General features: G+C 39.5%; 1 protein-coding gene across 9 annotated transcripts in view; it reads right to left on the bottom strand.

Moving 5' to 3' along the window:
• PHLDB2 (pleckstrin homology like domain family B member 2) overlaps window positions 1-21,731 on the bottom strand; it is a 66,395-nt gene that overhangs the window by 4,123 nt on the left and 40,541 nt on the right. For 2 of the 9 annotated variants that reach the window (XM_048493507.1, XM_048493508.1), the window contains exons 7-19: window positions 17,853-17,981; window positions 14,468-14,623; window positions 13,670-13,780; window positions 13,288-13,377; window positions 10,833-10,976; window positions 9,708-9,881; window positions 8,019-8,153; window positions 5,667-5,757; window positions 4,546-4,753; window positions 3,742-3,832; window positions 2,834-2,980; window positions 1,484-1,703; window positions 996-1,081 (exon numbers count right to left, since the gene is read on the bottom strand). In XM_048493507.1, the coding sequence (XP_048349464.1) occupies window positions 996-1,081; window positions 1,484-1,703; window positions 2,834-2,980; window positions 3,742-3,832; window positions 4,546-4,753; window positions 5,667-5,757; window positions 8,019-8,153; window positions 9,708-9,881; window positions 10,833-10,976; window positions 13,288-13,377; window positions 13,670-13,780; window positions 14,468-14,623; window positions 17,853-17,981 (1,782 nt within the window). The remainder of the gene's footprint in view (window positions 1-995; window positions 1,082-1,483; window positions 1,704-2,833; window positions 2,981-3,741; window positions 3,833-4,545; window positions 4,754-5,666; window positions 5,758-8,018; window positions 8,154-9,707; window positions 9,882-10,832; window positions 10,977-13,287; window positions 13,378-13,669; window positions 13,781-14,467; window positions 14,624-17,852; window positions 17,982-21,731) is intronic. The other 7 variants (XM_048493509.1, XM_048493512.1, XM_048493511.1 and 4 more) reach the window with 7 other exon arrangements.

The following is a 21,731-nucleotide window of genomic DNA, read 5'->3' as shown; positions in this document are numbered from 1 at the left end:
TCCATTTTTGCACCAAAACACAAAAATCTCATTTGTATCTGGCTGTCCTGTAGAGGAAATTACATGTATGCATAGTTCTTTTGTATTATAATCTGTGAGTAGAACTAATTATTGTTGCCCCTTAAAAGTCACTGTAGGAGTTTAACAATGTTTAATACATTTCTGATAAATAATTTGGTTCCACTTTCTAAAAATTCTGTAATATTTGTATATTTTCATTTCCTATTTTGGATGGTATATCATGCATACATGTACCTGTATCACCCAACCCATCTGAAGAAGACATGGAGAATACTATACAAATATTACTGAACAATTTTTAAAGCATTTATCCTAAGCCTATATCTGCCTTTCCTCTGTACCAGGACCACACCTAAATTTGTAGACTTACTGTAACATTTTTTTTCAGAGTGTACTCTGAATTACTTCAGAGGATTCACATTCCTTGTACTGGCAGGCAAATGGAAAATTTTACAGTTTCAATAAGGCTTCTACTTTGGGTACTGAATGTTTGCACCACTTGATTACACTGTTACTAAAAAGTTGCTAACCTTGAAGTGGTATTTATGGACATGCTCATAAACTTCATAGATTTCAGTGGAATATGGTTTATAAGTAGGTATTCAAACTACTCTGTTTTCAGATCAAGCCAGATGCTTATTTATGACAATTACTTGACATGAAATGTTTGTTGATAATAAATAATGAGAAGCAGCAACATTTAAAATTCAAGCATTGCATATTGTTGTATGCAATGTTTCTCCCTTTTAACTTTTATAAGAATTTTGAACAGAAATCCCTGGAGATTAACAGTGATTTCCTAGGATTGTTTTCTAGCCTTCTTTAGTATAATTAACAAATAATTTATTTACCTTATGTACAGTCTGCCTTTCTCACTGAGACTGGATTATAGAGTATTATAGATTATAGAGTATATAAAACAAACAATACTGGATGAACAAGTCTATGAATGTGTTGTTGTTGCTGCTGTTTACCTTGTAGGCATTCTTTAGATGATCATAATATACTTCTTCAATAGCTTGGAAATAAATTACTCCTTTTAATTTAGTTTCATGTTTGTCTGCAATAAGAAAAAGGAGCTGAGATGAAAATCTAGGCAGCAATCAAAGGATTAGTTTTTCATGCATTAAAATGTTTTTATGAAATATACTTGTTCAATGTTTGGATGCATACTATCAGCAAAATTACAAGTTCGGTATTTCTCAGTGGAATCTGCCACTTGAGGCGGGAATCAAACCTGTTTTTCCAGCTTAGAGTCCACTGCTCTTAACTACTTCCCCATATAGGTTTAACCAGATTTACTCAAGAATTGTTACTAGGGTGAGTTGGTATAATGCAAATTATGACTTGTGAAGCATCAGAACATAAACAAATTACTATAAACAAATAAACAAATGTCAGACTGAAAGAACTTAACAGAGAAGCCCCAGACACTCGACGCTAGCCAGAAGATGCAACCCACCTGCATAGTAAGAAAATGTTCTTTTGTTTCTGTCGAAGACAAACCAGCGCTTTTTCCATGTTTTAATTTTCCCACCCATCTTAATAAGAAAGCCTCGACAGGTCTTCTCAGTAAGTGAAACATGGTAACAAGTCTCTATGTTGTGGCCAGCTGTCTCTACATGGCCTCGCAGATCAAAATCCTCCTTTCTGACTGGCAAATAACGAGTCAAAGGACGAGACTAATGAGAAAAACAAGCAACGTTGTATGGGCTTATTTTTTTTCTGAATACAAACATCATGCATTCATAGTATTTGAAGTCTGAAATAATATTTTATATTGCTTAAGACAATATTTTAAGATTACAAACTTAACACTTGTATATACTCTAACCATTAAAGACACGTATAGCCTTAATAAAAACATTTATTGAACACATGAAGCTGCCTAATGCTGAATCTGACCACTGGCAGATCAAGGTCAGTATTATCTACTCAGATTGGCGGTGGCTCTCCAGTCACATGCAGAGGTCTTTCATATCACCTATTATCTGATCCTTTTAGCTGGAGACTGGGATGTAGGTAAGGGTTTTTTTTCTCCGGTTTAATCCTCCCCCCAATTGCATGTCTGGTGGGGGCAGGCTAGAGCTACTCAGAGCCCGGGCAAGAAAGGAAGCGGCAGCGGCAGCGGGGAGCGATCCGGCGGGGAGCAGGCACCCTGGCTCTTCCCTGCCCCCACCTGCTTTGCAGTTTCCTTGCTTGCAAGCAAGGAAACACCAGACAGAGCAGTTGTCTGCTTTTTGGGTTTCCTTGCTTGCAAGCAAGGAAACCCAAAAAGCAGGCGAATGCTCTGTCTGGGGCTGCTGTGGGGATCTGGGAGGCGGAGCGATCCGGCAGGGAGTGGGTGCCCCGGCTCTTCCCTGCCCCCACCTGCTTTGGAGTTTCCTTGCTTGCAAGCAAGGAAATCCCAGAGCAGGCGAGGGTTGGGGCTGCTGTGGGGATGCGGGGGGGGGGGGAGCAATCTGGCGGGGAGGGCTCTTCCCTGCCCCTGCCTACACCTCTGCTCCAGAGTCAGCCAGAGCAGGGGAAAGAAAGTTTCGCCTCTCATGAAGCTTTCCCTGGCTCCTACTGGCTTCCTGGGTGGAGGCGGGGCTTGGGGAGGCAGGGAAGAGCCCCACCCCCAAACCCACCCCATAAAAAATCTATATCTACATCCCTGGCTGGAGATGCTGGGGATGGATCCTGGGACTGTGGTGTTCTGCTGCTGGGCTACGGCTGCTTCCCAAGTCAAATCTTGGCAAGGTGATGTATAAAGCATAAAGGATTACATGTCATAAAGGGAACAATTCCATATACTAAGCAGATTACTTACCTGTGACCTTTGCTTCTCACGTATCTTTACTTCTTTTTCAATTAGTTTTTGTCGCTGGCTAGTTTCTTCTTGCAACCTTTTCTCTAGCTGCTCTCTGCGACGCTTTTCTTCTTCTAATGCTCTTTTCTTAGCTTCCATTTCCCGTTCCTAAAAGCCACATAATTCACTGAATCATAAACTGAAATTTACGCTAACTTTAAAATACAGATTAATTTCAAAAACAGTGCCTTACAAATCCACTCATTCAGACTCGCCTGATGTTAAAAGTCAGCACTGTGTGATGTCCCGTGTGGTGCCGATGCAATGTTCTATTTTTTAACTAACGTCCCATTTTTTAATTAATGTTTTACTGCTGCATCTCCAGACAAATGCTGGCAGAGCTCAGAAATAATGTGATGGTGCAACAGCTCTTCACACTAGCCCTTAGCAGAGGAAACTTTTATGTGTTACTGCTGCCACTGTACTATGGATATCTTTAAAAGGCATTAAAATTATACTGGGAAATGGAATGATATTAAAAACATCAATAAAGAGGCTTTGCATGGAATGAAAATTGTAGGCAAAACTGTGCAAAAGCAGGTGAGAATGGAGGTTAAACTGCCAGCATGGCAATGCCATGACACTGTTTCCAGTTACACTCCAGCAGTCTCCCCAAAGTATACTGTAAAAGCATAGAGTTTGTAGGGCTTACTACTGTGTTATGGCAACATATGACCTCACTTCCAGTTACATGATTGGAAGTGACCTCACAACATAGTGCGACACCGGGCCTCGCTCCCAAAAGCTTTATGTCGATAAAAAAGTAAGCTGTCATGTTGGTCCTCAGCAAAATTGCAAACCAAAAGCCCTGTAATAACTCAGCCTACACTGTTTCACCAGAATATTTGATATCACTATTTTAAAGTTACCCTTGATTCAAGTAATTGTGTTTTTTCAGCATGAGCTTGTTTCAAAAGTCTTTCCATCTCTTCTATTCTTGCAACATTTGAAGTACTGGCACTGTAAGAAAAAAAAAAGTTCTTTGAAAAAGCAGTTTAACAGAAGAATTTTAAAATCTGAAAATTTAGAATGTAAGAGAAGGATGCACACCAGTCCTTGCAATACTGTCACAGGGGAAAGATGGCCTTGCCCCAGCCCGACCTTGTCCCTGCCCCACAAAGGAGGAAGCACCTGTCCAGCCATTCTCAACTAGGAGGTACCTGACAGAGATGGGCAGGGTGAGGCCGGGCTAGGTGCTGGAAGTTTGGGAGGGTATGTCCTTTGCTGCAGTGGACCCACCTTCCCCTCACCTTCTACTTGTATTCTCTCTTCTCTTTGAGCTGCAGTGGTCTTAGCAGGGTGGCCATCAGCCCCTGGGACTGTTTCCAGTGGCCTTCATGGCCAATCCTCCATGTTTAGATAAAAACCAATAAACACAGCAAAACTGTCTCCACAGTTTGCTGAAATAATTCACAGTACATGTATGTACATAAGCCATACAAAGAACTACCATTTAACACCACCAGTCATTTATTAAATAAACACTGGCAGTGCAATCCTAACAAGACTGTAAATCTGTTTACAACTACACTGCAAATAAGATTTTAGAAGTAGACTTTCTAAACATTAATAAAATTTTAATAATCTTGTACATAAAAAGTTTTAAAAGTAGTACCAATATCTTGTATTTCTAATGACATTTACTGTCGTAATAAAATATTGCCATGATTTACCTGGAAATATTATCTGGGGAGCAGGCAGATATGCTGGTTTCCATGCTGTCAGAGCTGTCTAAACTTAGAGTATCAAAGGCATGGTCCTTGTAACTATGGTCAGAATAATGGAAGGTGTTCAGATACACATTGGACTCTGAGGCAGTTCTGTTGTAGAATTCAGGAGATTTCTGGCTTTCATCTTCACATATAAGCTGGTAGTTATATCCTAGAAAGACACACAGAAAATGTATGTTGGTTTGCCTTTGCTTTGAACTTCAAATAATCTGGAATGAAAATGCACAAGCATATTTATTACATTTTGGTTGCTGCTACGCAGGTGCTAATCCCAGTTCATGTCTATGAAGCTTTGACTCAGTCTGACAAGAAGCCAGCTATAGAAACACAGACTTCTAAGATTATGTCCCAATCGCTTTTATGTAGTTTCCATTGAATGAACTGTAATTCACAAGGGATATTAATCAACCACCCAACCCCTCAGTAGTTTGAACAGAAACACTTTAGAATTGATCCAAAAAAAGAAAGCTCTTTGCCATTCAAGGAAGGTTCAGGGAGTTGCTGCCAATTAAATAATCCACCCCATGTACACTGCTCATAACTCGTGTGAGGGCCTGCATAGAGAACATGGAAACAACAGATCTAGATGTTTTGTATCTAATGGTTTTTATACCCAGCTTTTCTCTACCTTCAGGGAGTTTCAGAGTGGCTTGCAATCACCTTTCCTTCCCTACAATAGGCATCTTGTGAGGTAGGTGTGGCTGAGGGAGTTTGGAGTCACCCAGAGAGATTCTTGTGGAGGAGTGGGGAATCAATCCCAGTTCTCCAGTTTACAGTCCACCACTCTTAACCACTATGTCACACTCTCAATTTCATTTCCCATTTTGGCTCAAGAGACCTGTGCACTAATGTTGAACAAAAATTACAAAAACTATTAAGAAACTTGATTCCATTAAAATGTTGTGGTTGAAACATTCTACCTTTAATAATATATTTATGAACTTAAAAGAGAAACAAAAGTCCAAGTACCAGTTGTGGTGATTACCATCAAGTTGCATTTGGGATTTGTTCAGTAATGTTTTATTGCATACTAATACATAAAGATAGTTATTGAAGGGCCTTACCTTTATGCACCCTCCTTGACTCAGACTCTTTGGGCAAACAATGGGGAAGAACACTGCCACAGCTATTACTTTGCCCAAGTGGCAAATGACCCTGCATGAAATATTTCAAATGGCTAGTTACAGATACTGTACATTAAACGTTATTCAAATCATTAACATATTCATGAGTGACTAATACTTCCTGTTCTCACTTCTTCCTTGCACTGCCTAAAGTGGTTCTCATGTATCTTGACTGGTTGTTATAAAACCTGCAAGCTGGAGGATTAATTTCAGATGACAACTTTGGGCATTACAGTGAAGCACAGGAAGCCAGAGCAACTCCCATTTCCTGCCTTCCCGCATTTAGTAACATCCAAAGGTACTTAAAAATACTTGGAGAGCTGGACATTCCATGGAAGTACAGAAGGAATGCTCTCAGTACCAGTAACTAGAACTGAAAGCTAGTTATTTTATTTTTCAAATGGAATGGTATTAGATATAATCTACCAGGAGCTTTGGGTGTACATTCAGAAGTTACTTTCTATCATGATCAGGACTAGTCATGAAAGTCTTTTTTTCTTGATCCCTGATGTGTTGGGGCTGATTACAGTTATTCACAATGAGGGGAAAGGATCCCTTCAAAAATATACCCCTCATTACTATGCCACATTTTCCCATAGTTCAGTTTTTGTATCAGAAACAGATTCCAGGACTGGACCTAGGACACATTCTAGTAAAATACATGAACATTCTAGTGAATTATGTGGATGCAATGGAGTTAACAGGATTGCACATCACTGTCTGGCCTAGACATGATTTTTTAAATTTATGAAACAAAAGGGGAAAATCAGATTATTCAAATCCAATTGAGAGTACCAGTATGGTGTAATGCAGCAGTGGACTTTTTATGGTAGGGCCAGGCCCAATCCCTACTCAGCTATTGAGTTACAGGAGTTACTATGGCCTATTAGCCTCTCTTAGCCTAAGCCAGTGATGGCGAACCTATGGCACGGGTGCCAGAGGTGGCACTCGGAGCCCTCTCTGTGGGCACGCGCACAGAGAGTTCGTCATATGGGGGGCGGAAAATCACCCCACACACACACATACATCTAGGCTGGCCTGGGCCACTGAGCACAACGTGCACGCACCGCGGTGAGCAGGGAGGACTCGACTGGCAGGCCTGGTGCCTATGCTCCGGGTGGCTGCTGCCGAGGGGAGGAGGGCAGAGGAGGCAGAGATGCTAGGGAGGCACAGAGCGGTGTGTGTGGGACTTGCTGGAGGCTAGAGCAGGCTGGCCCCTGCTCGAGTGGGTGGGGCGGAGGAAGAGGGAACCAACCAGTTTTTTCTAAACTAAAACCTCAGCATTCAGGTTAAATTGCTGGGTTGGCACTTTGTGATAAACAAGTGGGGTTTGGGTTGCAATTTGGACACTCGGTCTCCAAAAGGTTCACCATCACTGGCCTAAGCTACAGAAGGATGCTGGAGGAGGGAGAACAGAAAGCCACATATATGCTTCTTCTTTTTTCTTAGAGGAAGAATTAGAAACCTATATAAACATAGTAAGTAAATAAAAATGCATACACTGATGTTTACAGATCGATAGTAAATGACATTACAGGAACTTAAATTCAAAATTAGTTTGTTCAGCTTTCTTTATGACGTTGATATGGATAACATAATGTCAAAATAAAAAAAGAATCACTGAATCCATATACAGGCTTGCTTACCATAGCAAAATTAAAACAAGTGAAGGTAACCATAACAATCCATTTGATGTACTCAGTTCTGAAGTAATGGACATGTTATGTCCAGTGGTGGGATCCAAAAATTTTAGTAACAGGTTCCCTCGCCAGCCCCCTCCCTCAGCAAAAGGGGCAGAGGCATATCTAGGCAAACCTGAGCCCTGGGCAAAACTTTAGTTGGATGCCCCCCCATGGGCAGCCACCCCACCACAACCCCCCAAATTTTTTTTGCACCAGGTCACTTCTAAATCATCACATTATAAAAAATGCCCCAACTCACAAATCTGAACACAGCAATGGTGAAACACACAGGTTCTTTGATAAAGACTGGTGAGATAAAAGATACGAAAGGCTGAGAATCAATGAATTGCAGTAACCTGAAAGGGATTAACCCAGTTCAGGGAGTTACATTATTAGTCACAATTGCTATATGGAACCTTCATGTTCAAAGGCAGTATGCCTCATGGGGTGGCGAGGGTGTGGAGATGAAAAAGCGGACCCAATTAGTAACCCCCTCTCGGCACACACAAATAATTAGTAACCCACTCTCGGGAACTGGTGAGAACCTGCTGGATCCCACCTCTGGTTATGTCACAATATAACAGCCAGGTTGTGTCAACATGTTGCCTACCTTAACACTTCGCCCAAGAGTAGAACTGCTGAAATGGGGTGATACAGAGGAGGCAGTTTTCTTGCGAGGCAATGTATCACTCATGTACATGCCTTCTTTGTGCTGCTTCTTTCTCTCTTCTAGATTTCTGAAGTGCTTAAAATGCAATTAGATACATCTCGTCAAGTTTAGGTTTTTCAAAAAATGGATAAAATCCCAGCATAACTGTAAGGGAGACTGTGTGGTGGATTCCTTTAAATCACTGTGCTATTCTAAAAATTCTTAATTTATATTTATCATGAATTGGCTGAGTTTATTATTTCTAAATATAACCAAAGCAACTGTAAAACTTCTACTATAGCAACAGAGATTTCCAAATGACAAAAGAATGAAAAAGCAGTTTTGAAATGATGACTTGAACAAACAAATTAAAAATGACAGTGGAATTGCAGTTGAATTAGTAAGTTATTTCCTTTTTCTATTACTTATTTCTCCCTTTTAGCCTTGGGATTGGGCGCCCGTTTTTACCGTTTTATTGGTTTACTGTTATTGTTTAAATTGTATATGATTGCTGCTGGATTTTAAATGTGTTGATTCATGTTGTTGGAGTTGCTGTCATAGAACAGCCATGTTGGAAGCCGCCTCGAGCCCCTTGGGGAAGAGGCGGCCTATAAGTTTGAAATATAAATAAATAAATAAATATATTGCATCTTAAGGAGAGTTATATTTACAAAACCAACACATTTCCTTAAAATGGATTTGATGTAAATCTGTCTGCACTGTAATGCAAAATATGAGTGCATTGTAATGAAAAGCTGGATGTTAATTTTTCATTAGTTCAGTATTGAATACTGAATTCAGTATAGTTATACCAATCTCCTTAATAGTGGTAAGGGAAATGAGGATAGTGCCTCATTGTTTTGAGGGTTTTGAATTGAGAACAAGAGGGCCTTTGGCACGGAATGTTGTAGATAGCTTCCCCACATCAAGTATCTTTGCTCAAAAACGGATGTATTTTTGTAGATCCAGAAGGGTATTTGGATAGAATAGAGATCCAACTGACAGATCTCGGTTGTCTTAGAACTTTGGGTAGGGGACCAAACAGATGTCTATCAGTGCTCCCTTAGTGTCTGTGTTGTGTCCTTCTGGCTCAGCTGTTCCTGTAAGATGGGAGAGGGAGGTATGGTGGTGAAATAAACTTTGTTGCATGAAGAGTGATATGAAAATCCTGGACCTTTTCTAATGTCCATCCTATCCAGAGGAATGGTGGTATGTAGCCCCAATTAATTCCCTTCCCTTCTATTCAAATATATCACCATATAATCACAGTGTAGGAGTAAATTGCAAGAAATCTGTCCTACATGCTGAGCTCCAGTGGTTTGATTTTGGCCATTCTAAACCAGACGTTTTAAACCAGTCCAGTCTAGGTTCCTAGGACCAGACTCACTTTCTCTGAAGCCATACAGCAGCTGAGGTGAATTAATTTTTAAAGCACAGCAGGGTATGCCTTTGGATCAGAAGTATGGACCTTGGATCAGAACCTTCTCCCTTTCCTACTAAATAGCTAACTGGTAGGATTCTAACTTCTTTAAAAAGGGCTTCAGTCACACAGTCCTGGATGTTCTGCACACATTTCATAGGATTGAGTAGAAAAGTCCATGCAAACTGAACCTCATTGCTACTGAGGCTGCCTTCCTACAAGCATGTTACCTGTGGTTGCCTTCGGTGTTTCTTAGCTGGAAGAGGTGGTGGTGTGTCAGGTAAAGGAAAAGGTTCTACATTTGGAGCCCTGACCTCAGACCAGTGGACTGGTGAAAGTTGTGCAAGAGGGCGAGGAGAAAGGGAGTGAGGAAAGACAAATCCAGGACAGAGAGATGACCTTAGCTTTACAGGAAAGAGAGAAATCATATTAAGAGTTTTCTAAATGGAATGACACACAAGCTTCACTTTCTAGCATTCTGCTGGTGGCATAAAGCACCGTAATTTGGACCTGTGAAAAAATGGGGGGAAGGGGAAACAGATATGGAGCTACCCACAGAGGCAACAACTACACAAGTGCTAGTTTCAACAATGAAATGTATACCACACACATTCACAAAGCTACAGGTCTCAGTGTTATCTCTATGGCTGAAACAAACATTTGGATAAAAATGAGATATCCCATGTTTGCCTTTTTCTGCTGCTGTACTGTTTGCAGCAGCAGATTATTCCTACCCATCTGATTATTCATTTAAGTACTGAAAAAAAGTGTATGCCATCCATCCCTTCACACAGTCAGGTTTGGCAACAAGAAAACAGCAGGTAATATGGCAAATAATACGCGGAAAATGTCTAACTTTCATAAGGGATATTTCACTTTGTATATAAGTTATCCATAATACCTTTGGAAATACCTTCAGAGTTTATTCTATAAATCAAACCACATGTATATGATTTAAATTCATTCTTTATAAATTAGTCACAAGTACTGGTTCAGTTGACAAAAGGGCAAATGATTTTAATTAGCCTTTTCTTTGAGGTTCTTCTGATTGACAGTGTGGTATCTTTTTGAACTTCTAGTTACTTCATAGAAAAAAAGGGTGACTTGAATTGGGTCGTAAGAGACAGACTGTCAGGTATAATCGCTTATATTTCTGTGGCAAGGATCAAAAGGAGAGATTGTTCATGCAGCCAAGATTTCTACCCCTCAAAATTATGCCATGGAACGTACCATCAAGAATACACTTCATTTGGCTGTCCAACCAAAAATACAGTATTAGAGCTATCCTACATGCACTGAAGGAACACAAAGGTAAAACACAAAGTATACAAATGGGAAATATCTCTCAAACAAACCTCTTTGTTTTGTGGCTGGCTCACCAGGCCACCTGTGGAAGGTTCAGTAGGAACAACAGCAGCAGCAGTGGGGGCTTGAGTGGAAGGGGATATATTCGTGGAATTGCCATATGGCTCATTAATGTCACTTACACTCATATAAGCCTAAAAGGAGGAATTCAGAAGTTAAACATATAAAAGAAGCAAAAGCCAAAAGGCATGCAAGAGTATTAAGGTACCCAACGTGCTGTGAAGGATTAGTTTAGAGTGACACAGCTGATTCTTTGTGGTATTATTAAAAAAAAGTTCATTAGGCTATAAGGAGTAATCAAAATTACAAAACATTTAAAAGAGTGAGTTAAAATGACAGAATTACTATGTATATGATCAGAAGGTTATTACATTTGAAGTGGCCTTCTGTAGCAAGACTGTGTCAGCACTGATGGGGCTGCATCCAAGGATCCATTATGGCCTGGGTCCAAAAATCCAAAGAATGGATGTTTCCTACCTTCCTCCTCCCATTGCAGGTTCCTAGCTGCCCAAAAAAGTAGCCTGGCTCTCAGAAACAGTGCTTGGTGTGATTTGGAGGGTATGCAGTACAAAGGGGAAAACAGCAATTAACGAGGTGGGTGGGGAGTGAAAATATCCTTCTGCTCACAGAAAGATGTCTTTGTATCCAAGCCAATTTGTTGGCTTCGCATGCTCAAATTTAGAATTCACTGCCGTATTTCAAATTTAATTTATTGTATTTCCCTTCAAGTCAAATTCATAGACATTCATAGTCAATTTATGAATGCAGATTACATTGTGATAGCTGCTTGGTAGCATCTCACAATAGAGTACTTTTCTAAAGTGGTTCATTGGAAATTTTGACTGTTTTCATCCTGGAAGCACAAGCCATAATTCTCTTGCCATGGAATATGTCTCTGTAGTTACATTTCAAGAAACATCCATAATACAACTGGATGTAGAAATTGCCTTTTAAACTTTGGTATCCTCCTTTCCATTTGGAATCCTCCTTTGGACCAAATTCACTTTTTGAGAATCAATTTGTGATGAAATTAATGAATCAATTTGTGATGAATTAATGATTTAGGATATTATTAAACAGTTGAATGTTTTTGGTTAAGGTTATAACAAAAATGGCAATTTTCAGTTGATAATTAGGACTTTACAAGCAGTAGTGGCAGCAGTAGCAGCAGACAGACTTTAGACAAAGGCAAGCATCAGAAAGATACACTGGAAGAGTGCATGTGTATGTTTCAATTCTAACTGAATAAAACTTAAGAACTTCAACAATTCTGGGAATTTGGGTGCTGTGTGGTTTCCGGGCTGTATGGCCGTGTTCTAGCAGCATTCTCTCCTGACGTTTCGCCTGCATCTGTGGCTGGCATCTTCAGAGGATTCTCTGAAGATGCCAGCCACAAATGTAACGGCAAGAGAATCTGCTAAAATACTGGCTTCCCTTCCAACTCCACAACACCAAGCTATTCGACGTGAAAGCCTTCGAAAATTCTGGGAATGTTGACAGAATTGATTAGAACAATGTAATATAGGGCTACCATGAACAACATTCAGAAAAGCTACAGCTATTCACATTCAACAGAAAGCCAATCACTGGAGAAAGTCATATGGACCATATTGCTACAGTCTTGGTCCATCTACAGTGGCTTCCATTTTGTTTATGGCCTGCTGAGCTTTAAACGTGTATATGGTCTGAGGCCAGCATAATTTTAGAATCATGTCCTCCCATACAAATCTACCTGATCATCATAGTCATCTTCTGAGGCACTGGTTCAGTACCTCTACCTTATGAGGTCAAAAGTGTGGCAACCTTAGAAAGGCCCTTTCTGATTGTGATATCAAGAACTGCCTCTCCAGGGATATTGATCTTTCTCCTTGTATCACTGTCTTCTGCCAGCAAGTGAAGACGTTTTTGCTTCTTCAGCTGTTCATTTTATATTGTGTTTTTATAATGTTCTGTTCTATGCTGTTAACTGCTTTGGTCTGGTTGGGCTGAAAAGTAGGATATAAATCTTTACTATTAGTGAGATTTTGCTTTTTGTTCTGCAGGTTTGATAACCCTACTAACTTATGTAGTTTTGGGACAAAATACTTCCACAGGGAGATGTGCTTGTAGGCATGCTGATGGCGTAAGACGCATCCAAAAACGTTAAAAGTGGTTGATGGTTATGTCAAATCTTACAAAAGCCTTCCTGAGGTAAACTGGCAAAATTCTACATTGTCAACAAGTAGCTCTTTCACATATATAGAATACTGAAATTATACATATATTTTCCCCTAGGAACTGTAAATTATATAATTTATTTATTTATTTATATTTATTTATTGGTTATATTTTTATACCGCCCTCCCCCGAAGGGCTTATATAAGTATAAATCATCATTGAATATAAAAGAATACAACAGTAACAGGTTCCTTCACTCCATTTTCCCAATTAAAAAAAAATGAATACCTCTTTTAAACTGGTTGGACTTACAGGGAATCCCTTTCCTCCGGAAATTGATGAATATTTCTTTTCTAGATTGCAAAGGTTTTCTTTTTCCTGTTGGTAATAGACACAGTTACATTTTGGAGGTAAGAACGCTATGGATGCCATCGTAAACTTCAAGGAGAAAGAGTAGATACAACGAAATGGATAAATATTTAAAAGTTGAGTTTGCTATGACGATATTTACAACCCAGCTGATGTGATTAAACTTAGTAAACCTGTAAAATGGCAACATGATTTGACAATGAGGAACAAGATAAGTCTTTTCCAAGTGACTGCACAACCGTCATACTGCTCTTTAGATTATTTTTAATCAATGTCTTAGAGGATCAGAAAAAATGCTTACCCTTTGCAGCATCATTAGAAGGTTATTTTTCTCTTTGACAAAATGATCTTGTTCTCGTTGGGCTTGCTGGACAATATGATTGGCTTGTTTTTTGAGAGCAGAAATTTTCTCCTGTTATAAAATTAGCATAGATACTCATTGCAGAATGAGCTTCAGAAAACAAAGTATGCCACATGAATACCAATCATCAGGAGGCTCCGACATTCATCTGACAAAGATGCTGTATGCCCCAGGTACCAGCACACAGACGAGGGCAGGTTCTTGCCCAGTATGGCACGGACAACACAGAGGCTGCCAGCGTGCAGGAGAAAAGAAGAGCGGTGATATCAGCAGTCATCGGACCACCCACAGAGGCTGCAGGCGCCCGCAGATGAGCGGGAGAGACCGGAGAACACCTGCACTGCACCAGAGAACAGGTAAGTGGGACCCTCACTTGAGTATAAGCCGAGGGGGCCTTTTTTAGCATTAAAAATGTGCTGAAAAAGTTGACTTATACATGAGTATATATGGTATGTTAGCCACTGTGAGTCCAGCCATCAGCTGAGAAAGGGTGGGGTAGCAAGCCTAACAATTTAAAAAAAAAAATGTAATGTGGCTAATGAATTTTTCCTCAATTCATCCATGAGGAAACCAAATGGACTTCATTCTCTCTGGATCTTCAACTAGAATTAGAATCAATTCACAAAAAGTAATGTGCTGTGCAGTCTCACGAAGAGTCACACACCCTTCTAAGCCCAGTGTAGTTGATAGATTAGAAGAGGGCAAATCAGTTTAGGACCAGTGGTTTATTCCTCTTACCTTTCTGCTAACAATGTTACGTTGATATTCAGCTACTTCACGCAGGAGTTGCTGTGTTAAATTCTCTTTTTCTTCATCTAGCCTGCTTTCATGTTCTAGCTGCTGAAACTCCAGATCTTCAAAGTGTTTGCTTTCTACCTCCAACAGATCAGCATCCTTTAATGACAAAACATCAGTGTAAATAAAAAAATTACTGTTAGTGAAAATAGATTAGGATGCCAACTTTCCACGGTAAAAACAAAAATGTTTTACAACTACAGACTTAAGATAGAAATTCTCCTTCCCAGTAATGCAGTGAATGAACAATGGATAAAGAAACTAATTCACAAGCATCTTTGACAGCCTCTCCTTGTCAAGAGATGAGGATGGGAAGAGCTAAAACAAAACAAGGAAGGGAACACCATTTGTTATTTGTATATGCTTCAGGAATTTCTTTTACCCTGTTTTTCTCCTCAATGGGGACCCAAAGCAGCTTCCAAAAATCTAATTTAACAGACAATTTATTGAGCCAAATGCAATTTAAATAAATAGAGAACAAAAAATATGCCAAATGATCTCCTGGGCTGGTCCTGTGTCCACTGGTCTGGCATGCTCAAAACCATAAACTGCAAGTCAGCAGTGGGCTTCAACCACCAAGGTGTTTGCCCCATGCCTTTTCCCACTAAGGAACAGTGACAAGATGGTTAAAGGGAAGTCATACACTGTGAATTTAGGCTATAGCTGATGTTACATAATGCAATAAAGAGATAGTTTTGAGGCCCTACTATTTGCTTACATGAAAGGTGTAGCTTAGATAAATAGATAAGGGAAAGGAGGTTATAGCCTGCCTCCTATATTATCTCCTTGTAATTTTCAATTCAAACTATTCCATGGCCTTTGCAAAGGGGATAAAGAGGTAAACTTAGCTATCAGCGCTCTGACTTGATCCTCACTTGTACCAGAGTAGTAATGCTAGGTGAAGATATACCTATCTCCCAATGGACAGTTCTCCACTGCAAGCAATGTTCATTGACTGGCTTCTTGCACATACATGAAAGCATGTCCAGAATGGAAATGGGCCTTGCCCATATGCACGGGGTACAGCCAGTGCGAAAGAACTAGCCCTTTTTTACTCAGATGAGATGGGGCTAAGAAGGAGCTCAGAGGTGCTGCACAGAAAGATTGAAAAGAAAATAAGCTAAATTTCTCTCCGGTGGACTAAAATGCTGCTGTGTTACTTTCTGACTGGAAATTATTCCATTTGGAGCTGCCTTATATCCAAAAGTCTGAGCTCACACTTTAAGGGGAAATTCTACTTCATTGTAATGAAAACTTCTGGAGGCTACGATCAGGAGTGGAGGAAAGGCAGAAGGAGAATGGTTATTTTATCCTTCACACTCAGCAACTGTTGTTTATACAAAAATATTCACCATTAAGCTACAGGAGGAAAAGATATGATAACTTGTGTCTTTTTATCTGCGAAAGGAAAAGTATGTGGGGGCATGATTTTGGGGGGAAGAGAATGGATTTAGCTTAATTACGCATCTTCCTCTCCCAATGTTAGCCCCCATCTCTGTGGAAAACTACTGCACAACTTTGCATTACTTGTACTGTTTTAGTCTGTGAAGAAATATGTGAAGTGGAAACAATGAATTCTTGGATAAGCAGCAATAGTTCCATGGAAGCAGTATTGTTGCTTAAAATTATCGTACAATGGCAGTTCAACAATATGCTTTAAATAAGCTAATTTTTCTCTATCTCTCTCTTCTCTATGTATATGGTATAAGTATACTTACAAAAACACAGAAAAATATTTTCTATTTATTGTGATTTCTTATGTTCATAGCCATTGTTCTGCTTTCCTACATTGTCAGCATAAAAAATAAGGAAATCACAAGATCCTAACAGATGAAGTATGGCATGGCTTTAAACTTTTTTTTTGGTGCTTCTTAAGTTACAGTATGAGAGACCCACTCGCTCCAATACAAAAGCAGGAATCTCACATTAGTTAACACTGAACAAGCTTATGTACTTTGTTTAGTGCTTGTAAATATGCAGCATTACTGAGTAACAGGATTATATCATGGCCTTTTCACATATAACATAGAGGCAAACCCAGATTTGCCAAATACTTTCCCAGAGCCTCTGTCTTTCAGCTCTCTCTCTTCTTTCTCATTCCTCTTAGTCTCACAATCTACCCTGTGGTGTACTGCCACAAAAAGGCACCCGGGGCTTGCCTTGGGCACCACACTCAGCTCCCTCCACCAAACTCACTCTCACTTCTGCCCCCCAACCCCCACCCCCGCCAGCACAAAGCTTTTCCTCATCCAAGCATCCCCAGCTGGCAACACCCTGGGGGTAGATACTTCCCTTGCATTAACTCTGTTGCCAGTTGGCACCACACAGAGGAAGAAAAGGGTTAGTAGTAGCTGCTGTTGTTATTTTAGGAAATGGGAGTTCGGAGGGAGGGACAGAGGAGTTCAGCCGAGGGCTGGACATGGGAGAGGGGGATCAAAATGCACCCCATGTGACCCAGGCGAATGGTGACTAGGTTGCTTGCCCCCTACTAAGAGGAAGCTGACTTATTTTTGGGACTCAGCCCACCATTTTAAAACCACTGCTTTAAAGAGAACAAATGTTTGCATCTCTTTAACATATAAGCACTGAACCTACTCTTCACGTCCATAATCTTAAGTACCACTCCCCAAGAAACAGCAGGTATAATCAGTGATCACAGGATCTGTAGATTATACTAACTCCTTACATGTTCATTAGTGTGAAATTTTGTAAAAAGGATACCCCTTAAAGGTTTTTTATTTGATTTTAGATATTGCATCATCAACAGTTCTTTCATTATGTTACAAATGTAAAGTCAAAAAATGTTAAAACAGTAGTCAAATACTGAAATAGGTAACAAACCACTTCTTGAAACAAAAGGCATTTCATCAGCATATTTAAAATTAAGAGCATTCTTTAAAACTGGACACCAATCAACAGAGATGCTCTATTATTCTGCAAAAGAGAGCTTTAAAATTGTTTTTTTAAGTGCAACAATTTACTGTAGGAGCTGTTATTGGAGGGTAAAAAAATTCAGTTCTCATTTTATAGTGGACTCCCAAAAGCTCAACCAAACATAACATTCACCAAAAAACACCAAAAAACCCAAACACCTTTATTAGCCGGAGGCGCTAAGCACTAGCTGGCAGACAACCTTTAAAAGGTACGCGCTACAAACAATTCTTAATCTAGTTCTTTGCATTCTGCTTATTTGTCACCATGCAGCACTCTTATTAGCAATGTACAAAACCAGTATTTAAGGCTGGTGATGAAGAAGTCCTTTGCACACTTGTGGTTGATCATGTTACAAGTAACTAAGCAAAAACAAAAAAGAATCCATGCTACTGACCCTGTTTAGTTGCTGTTGCAATTGTTCCCTCATGGCCTCAGGGCAATTATCAAGCTGGGTCTTCTGCTCGGAGTAAAGCTCCTGAAGCTTTTCTAGTTTTTCCCTTTCAGCATCAAGCTTTATTTTTTCCTGGAGTTTCAACCAGACAAATAAAGGACAGAATTACCTTCAAACCCAAGCAGTTGTTAGTGATTCTGATGGCGTATAAAGCAGGGCAAAGGAAAGAAGAATGGAAAGCGGGTCTTGATCAGTACAGAAGACTGGTATAGAAGGCTGCAGTTAATTTGGAATAATCTACATATCTTTGTCACTCATCTATCAGGTTCTGAATTATGTTGGGTGTGGGGAGCAAGGACAACACATTTCATTTATTCCACAGTATTGTTATTCTGCAGTTCTACAATTTGGGTGTGGAAAACAGGGTTCATCTCTTGGAAATCAGGTTTTAAAAATGGATTCAGAAGACTGGGAACTACAAGATAGTTACTTGGCCTCCTCGCGGGGATGGGGGTGCTGGGTCAAACCACACAACTGAAGGTGACAGGCACCATATCAGACACTTCAAGAAGCTACCATATGATTCTTAATTTGTCTCTCCTTGGTTCTAATTCTTTCAAAACTTTCTCTGCAGACTATTTTATTTATTTACGTCATTTATTTACTTCCTTCTCCATAACAGGGACCCAAAGCAGTTTACATGATTCTTCATTTTATCTCCACAACAACCCTGGCAGATAGGTTAGGCTGAGAGTGTGTGCGTGGCCCAAGGTCACCCAGTGAGCTTCCATGGCAGGGTGGTGAACTGAGCATGGGTCTCCCAGATCCAAGTTCCACACTATACCACACTGGTAAAAAAAACTCAAATTGTAATCTAATCTCTTCAACAAAGGGAAAGTTGCCAGTAATCATTTTCAAAGGCAAGAAGGAATACTCAGGATTACAGTGGTTAGGTGGGTAGGCATACAACCTGTAGCTGATACACCACCCACCTTCAATATACAGTAACTTCTATTAATTAATGAACAAAATCCCATCCTTGATTAGAAAGAATTAAAATTATGGATTTGTCAGAATTCTTATTTTTTAAATGAACACACTATCCTTAATAACTTTTAAGACTGGATAATCCTGTTCTCTGTTTTTTATATGGTGGTATATTAGCTATTTAGAAGCCAAAGTATTGGTAAGTTAGTCTAAAAATGATGGAAGGATGGGAAATTATAAGACTTTATGAAGTGAACTAAATGGCATATTATCCAGCGCAGTACAGAAGTAGGCAGAATGAAAACACAAGTGTGATGGTAAGTCACAGAGGAATATTTTTACAAGCTGTGAAATGAAAAGCTGCACAAGCATAGCACAAGGAAGTTACTGGTTTGGAGCAGGAAATTCTGTTGTAGTAATCCAACATGCTGAATAAATAGAATTGGTTTATTTCATTCTGAAAGGAATTCTATCCTGATCTCTGGGATAACCTTGGAACTCAGATATAAAATCTCCATTTCAACAATAAAGAAGAATGCACATATATTTTATACCCAAATCAAAATAGGTTGAATATATATGTTTAGCCAATTACCGGTACTCTGTTACTCACAAATATGCTGCAAGACTTCTAGCCTCTTTTGCACACAGATCTACAGAAGCAGCAAATTATGTTTAATTACCAAAATGAAAACTGTCTCATAAAAAAAAAAGTTCATACAGCTCATTTTGAAATTTACACCAGCCTTTTACAGACAAGATAACTGTGTACTGTCAACACCCATAGAGTGGTAGAAAACTGCCTAATGTCAACAGTAGGCAAAGCATTTATAAAAAAAAATTATGGACTCAAATACTATACATGCTCCTAGGCTCGCTGTATGGATGTGTGGCTGACCACATAGGCTAGTGGCAGTGTTAGTTGGTACAAACCTGGTTCCTCTTCTATACACATTTCCTGCATGTGATTATGTTTTGTGTAGAGGTTTTATGTTTCAGTTTTTAAGAGAACAGACTTTTTCTCAGAATAACTGTAGTCTCCATTGAAAGCTGGCAATGATGTCTGACTTCACTACTCATCAAACATTACTTTATCTTATGGAATCACAAAAATTATGTGAAAGATCTTCAAATTTAACCTACAAATCCTGGTTTTAAAAAAATACAATGATCAATTGCCTTATCAATACACATTATTTCTTAGGGCGAAGAAATATTTCAAAATCACCACTGTTATCTTAAAAAATCACCTGAACATCCACTGCACCAGAATGGTATACACAAATGTGCATATGGTCTGTCCTGACAACCAGTGACATTTTGATCTGTTAGGTACAAATATAATGTACCACATCCATCCCAAGTAGATCAGCCTGATCTCAACACAATGTAAATTCCTGTAACTGACCTCCATTGTTCTAACATTACCAAACAAAATTTCCTTTACTGCTTTTCTCCTCCATTACCTTTTCCTCATCTGTCATGCATGTGTCTCTAGCCCCAGTCTCATTTTCCTTTTTGTATGGCATCTATCACCAGCATTGTGCATTCTGTTTTAATTGGTAAAAGTTGTTTTGAAAAAAATTATTTCTAAAAACTAGGATTTTAAAAATCAAAATCAATGTATTAGTTAATATAGCAGTCTCCATTTCTTTCTAACTGAAATGTTAACTATTTTGCCACAAATTCATTGTTTTATAGGAGCTTCAACATTCATTCTTATAGAACATCAGAATCTCACAAGACTGTACCTCACCATTCACTTCCTGAATAAATAAATGGAAATATCACACCACACTCATAAATCTGTCTTATACTGAATCAAACCACTGGTACGTGAAAATTAGTATTATCTACTCAAAAGTGGCAGCAGCTTTCCTGGGTCTTGAGGTTTTTTCATATCCCCTCCAACCAGTGGTGGGATCCAAAAATGTTAATAACAGGTTCCAATGGTGGTGGGATTCAAACAGTGGCGCTGCCGCACACACACACCTCTGGTCCCTATTAGGCAGGGAGGATGCTTTAGTAACTCCTTCTCGGCACTCAGAAAAAATTAGTAACCACTTCTAGAGAAGTGGTGAGAACTGGTTGGATACCACCTCTGCCTCCAACCCAACTGCAGTGTCCTTCTGCATGTCAAACAATTGCTCTACCATTCAGATAACAAGTAGAGTGCATTTTCTCTCATCTCTCACCTAGAAAGTGACCATTCCTAAGTTATCCATAAAGATAGTTTCAGAGAGTAGCCATGTTGGTCTGTAGGAGAACAGGTAGATTTGAGTCCAGTAGCACATCAGAGACCAACAGATTTTCACGGTATAGGCTTTTGGAGAGCCAAAGCTCCCTTTGTCAACTTCAACCATCCCCCCCCCCATTCTTATTTGCCTACAGATGCTAATTTTCTACCCCTAAGCATTATGCCTCTGTAGCAATGTATAATATACATAGAACATTTTCATCGTTTGCAAGCAGTCTTTACAACACTGCTCCCATCTTCTGAGTGGGATAATAATACTTGTGCCTCACAAACAGAACTTTGACTCTTGAAAGCTTATACCCTTAAAATCTTGTTGGCTTCTAATATGCTACTGGACTCCAATCGAAGATATCCATAAAAGAGAATCTAAAAGTTGATTAACACATACTTTTCCTAGCCATTCTGGAGTGTGTCATCTCCTCAGCTGAAGAACACAAATTTTATATTTCAAGTTCAATACTTTTTGTTTCCAGCTGAGAAACAGTTCATGCTACCCGAGACCTTGAAAGTGGCTGCCAAACAGAGAATACTTCCTGCCTAGGAACATGAAACAAACTCTGTCAAGCCACAACTAAGCCGGAAGAGCCCATCTGCAAAGTTCGGGGAGCTTGTATGTATATGTGTGCAGGGGGAGAATC

The sequence above is a fragment of the Sphaerodactylus townsendi genome, linkage group LG04 (assembly GCF_021028975.2).
Source record: "Sphaerodactylus townsendi isolate TG3544 linkage group LG04, MPM_Stown_v2.3, whole genome shotgun sequence".
NCBI classification, from domain to species: domain Eukaryota; kingdom Metazoa; phylum Chordata; class Lepidosauria; order Squamata; family Sphaerodactylidae; genus Sphaerodactylus; species Sphaerodactylus townsendi.
This window is presented reverse-complemented; position numbering and strand designations above follow the sequence as displayed.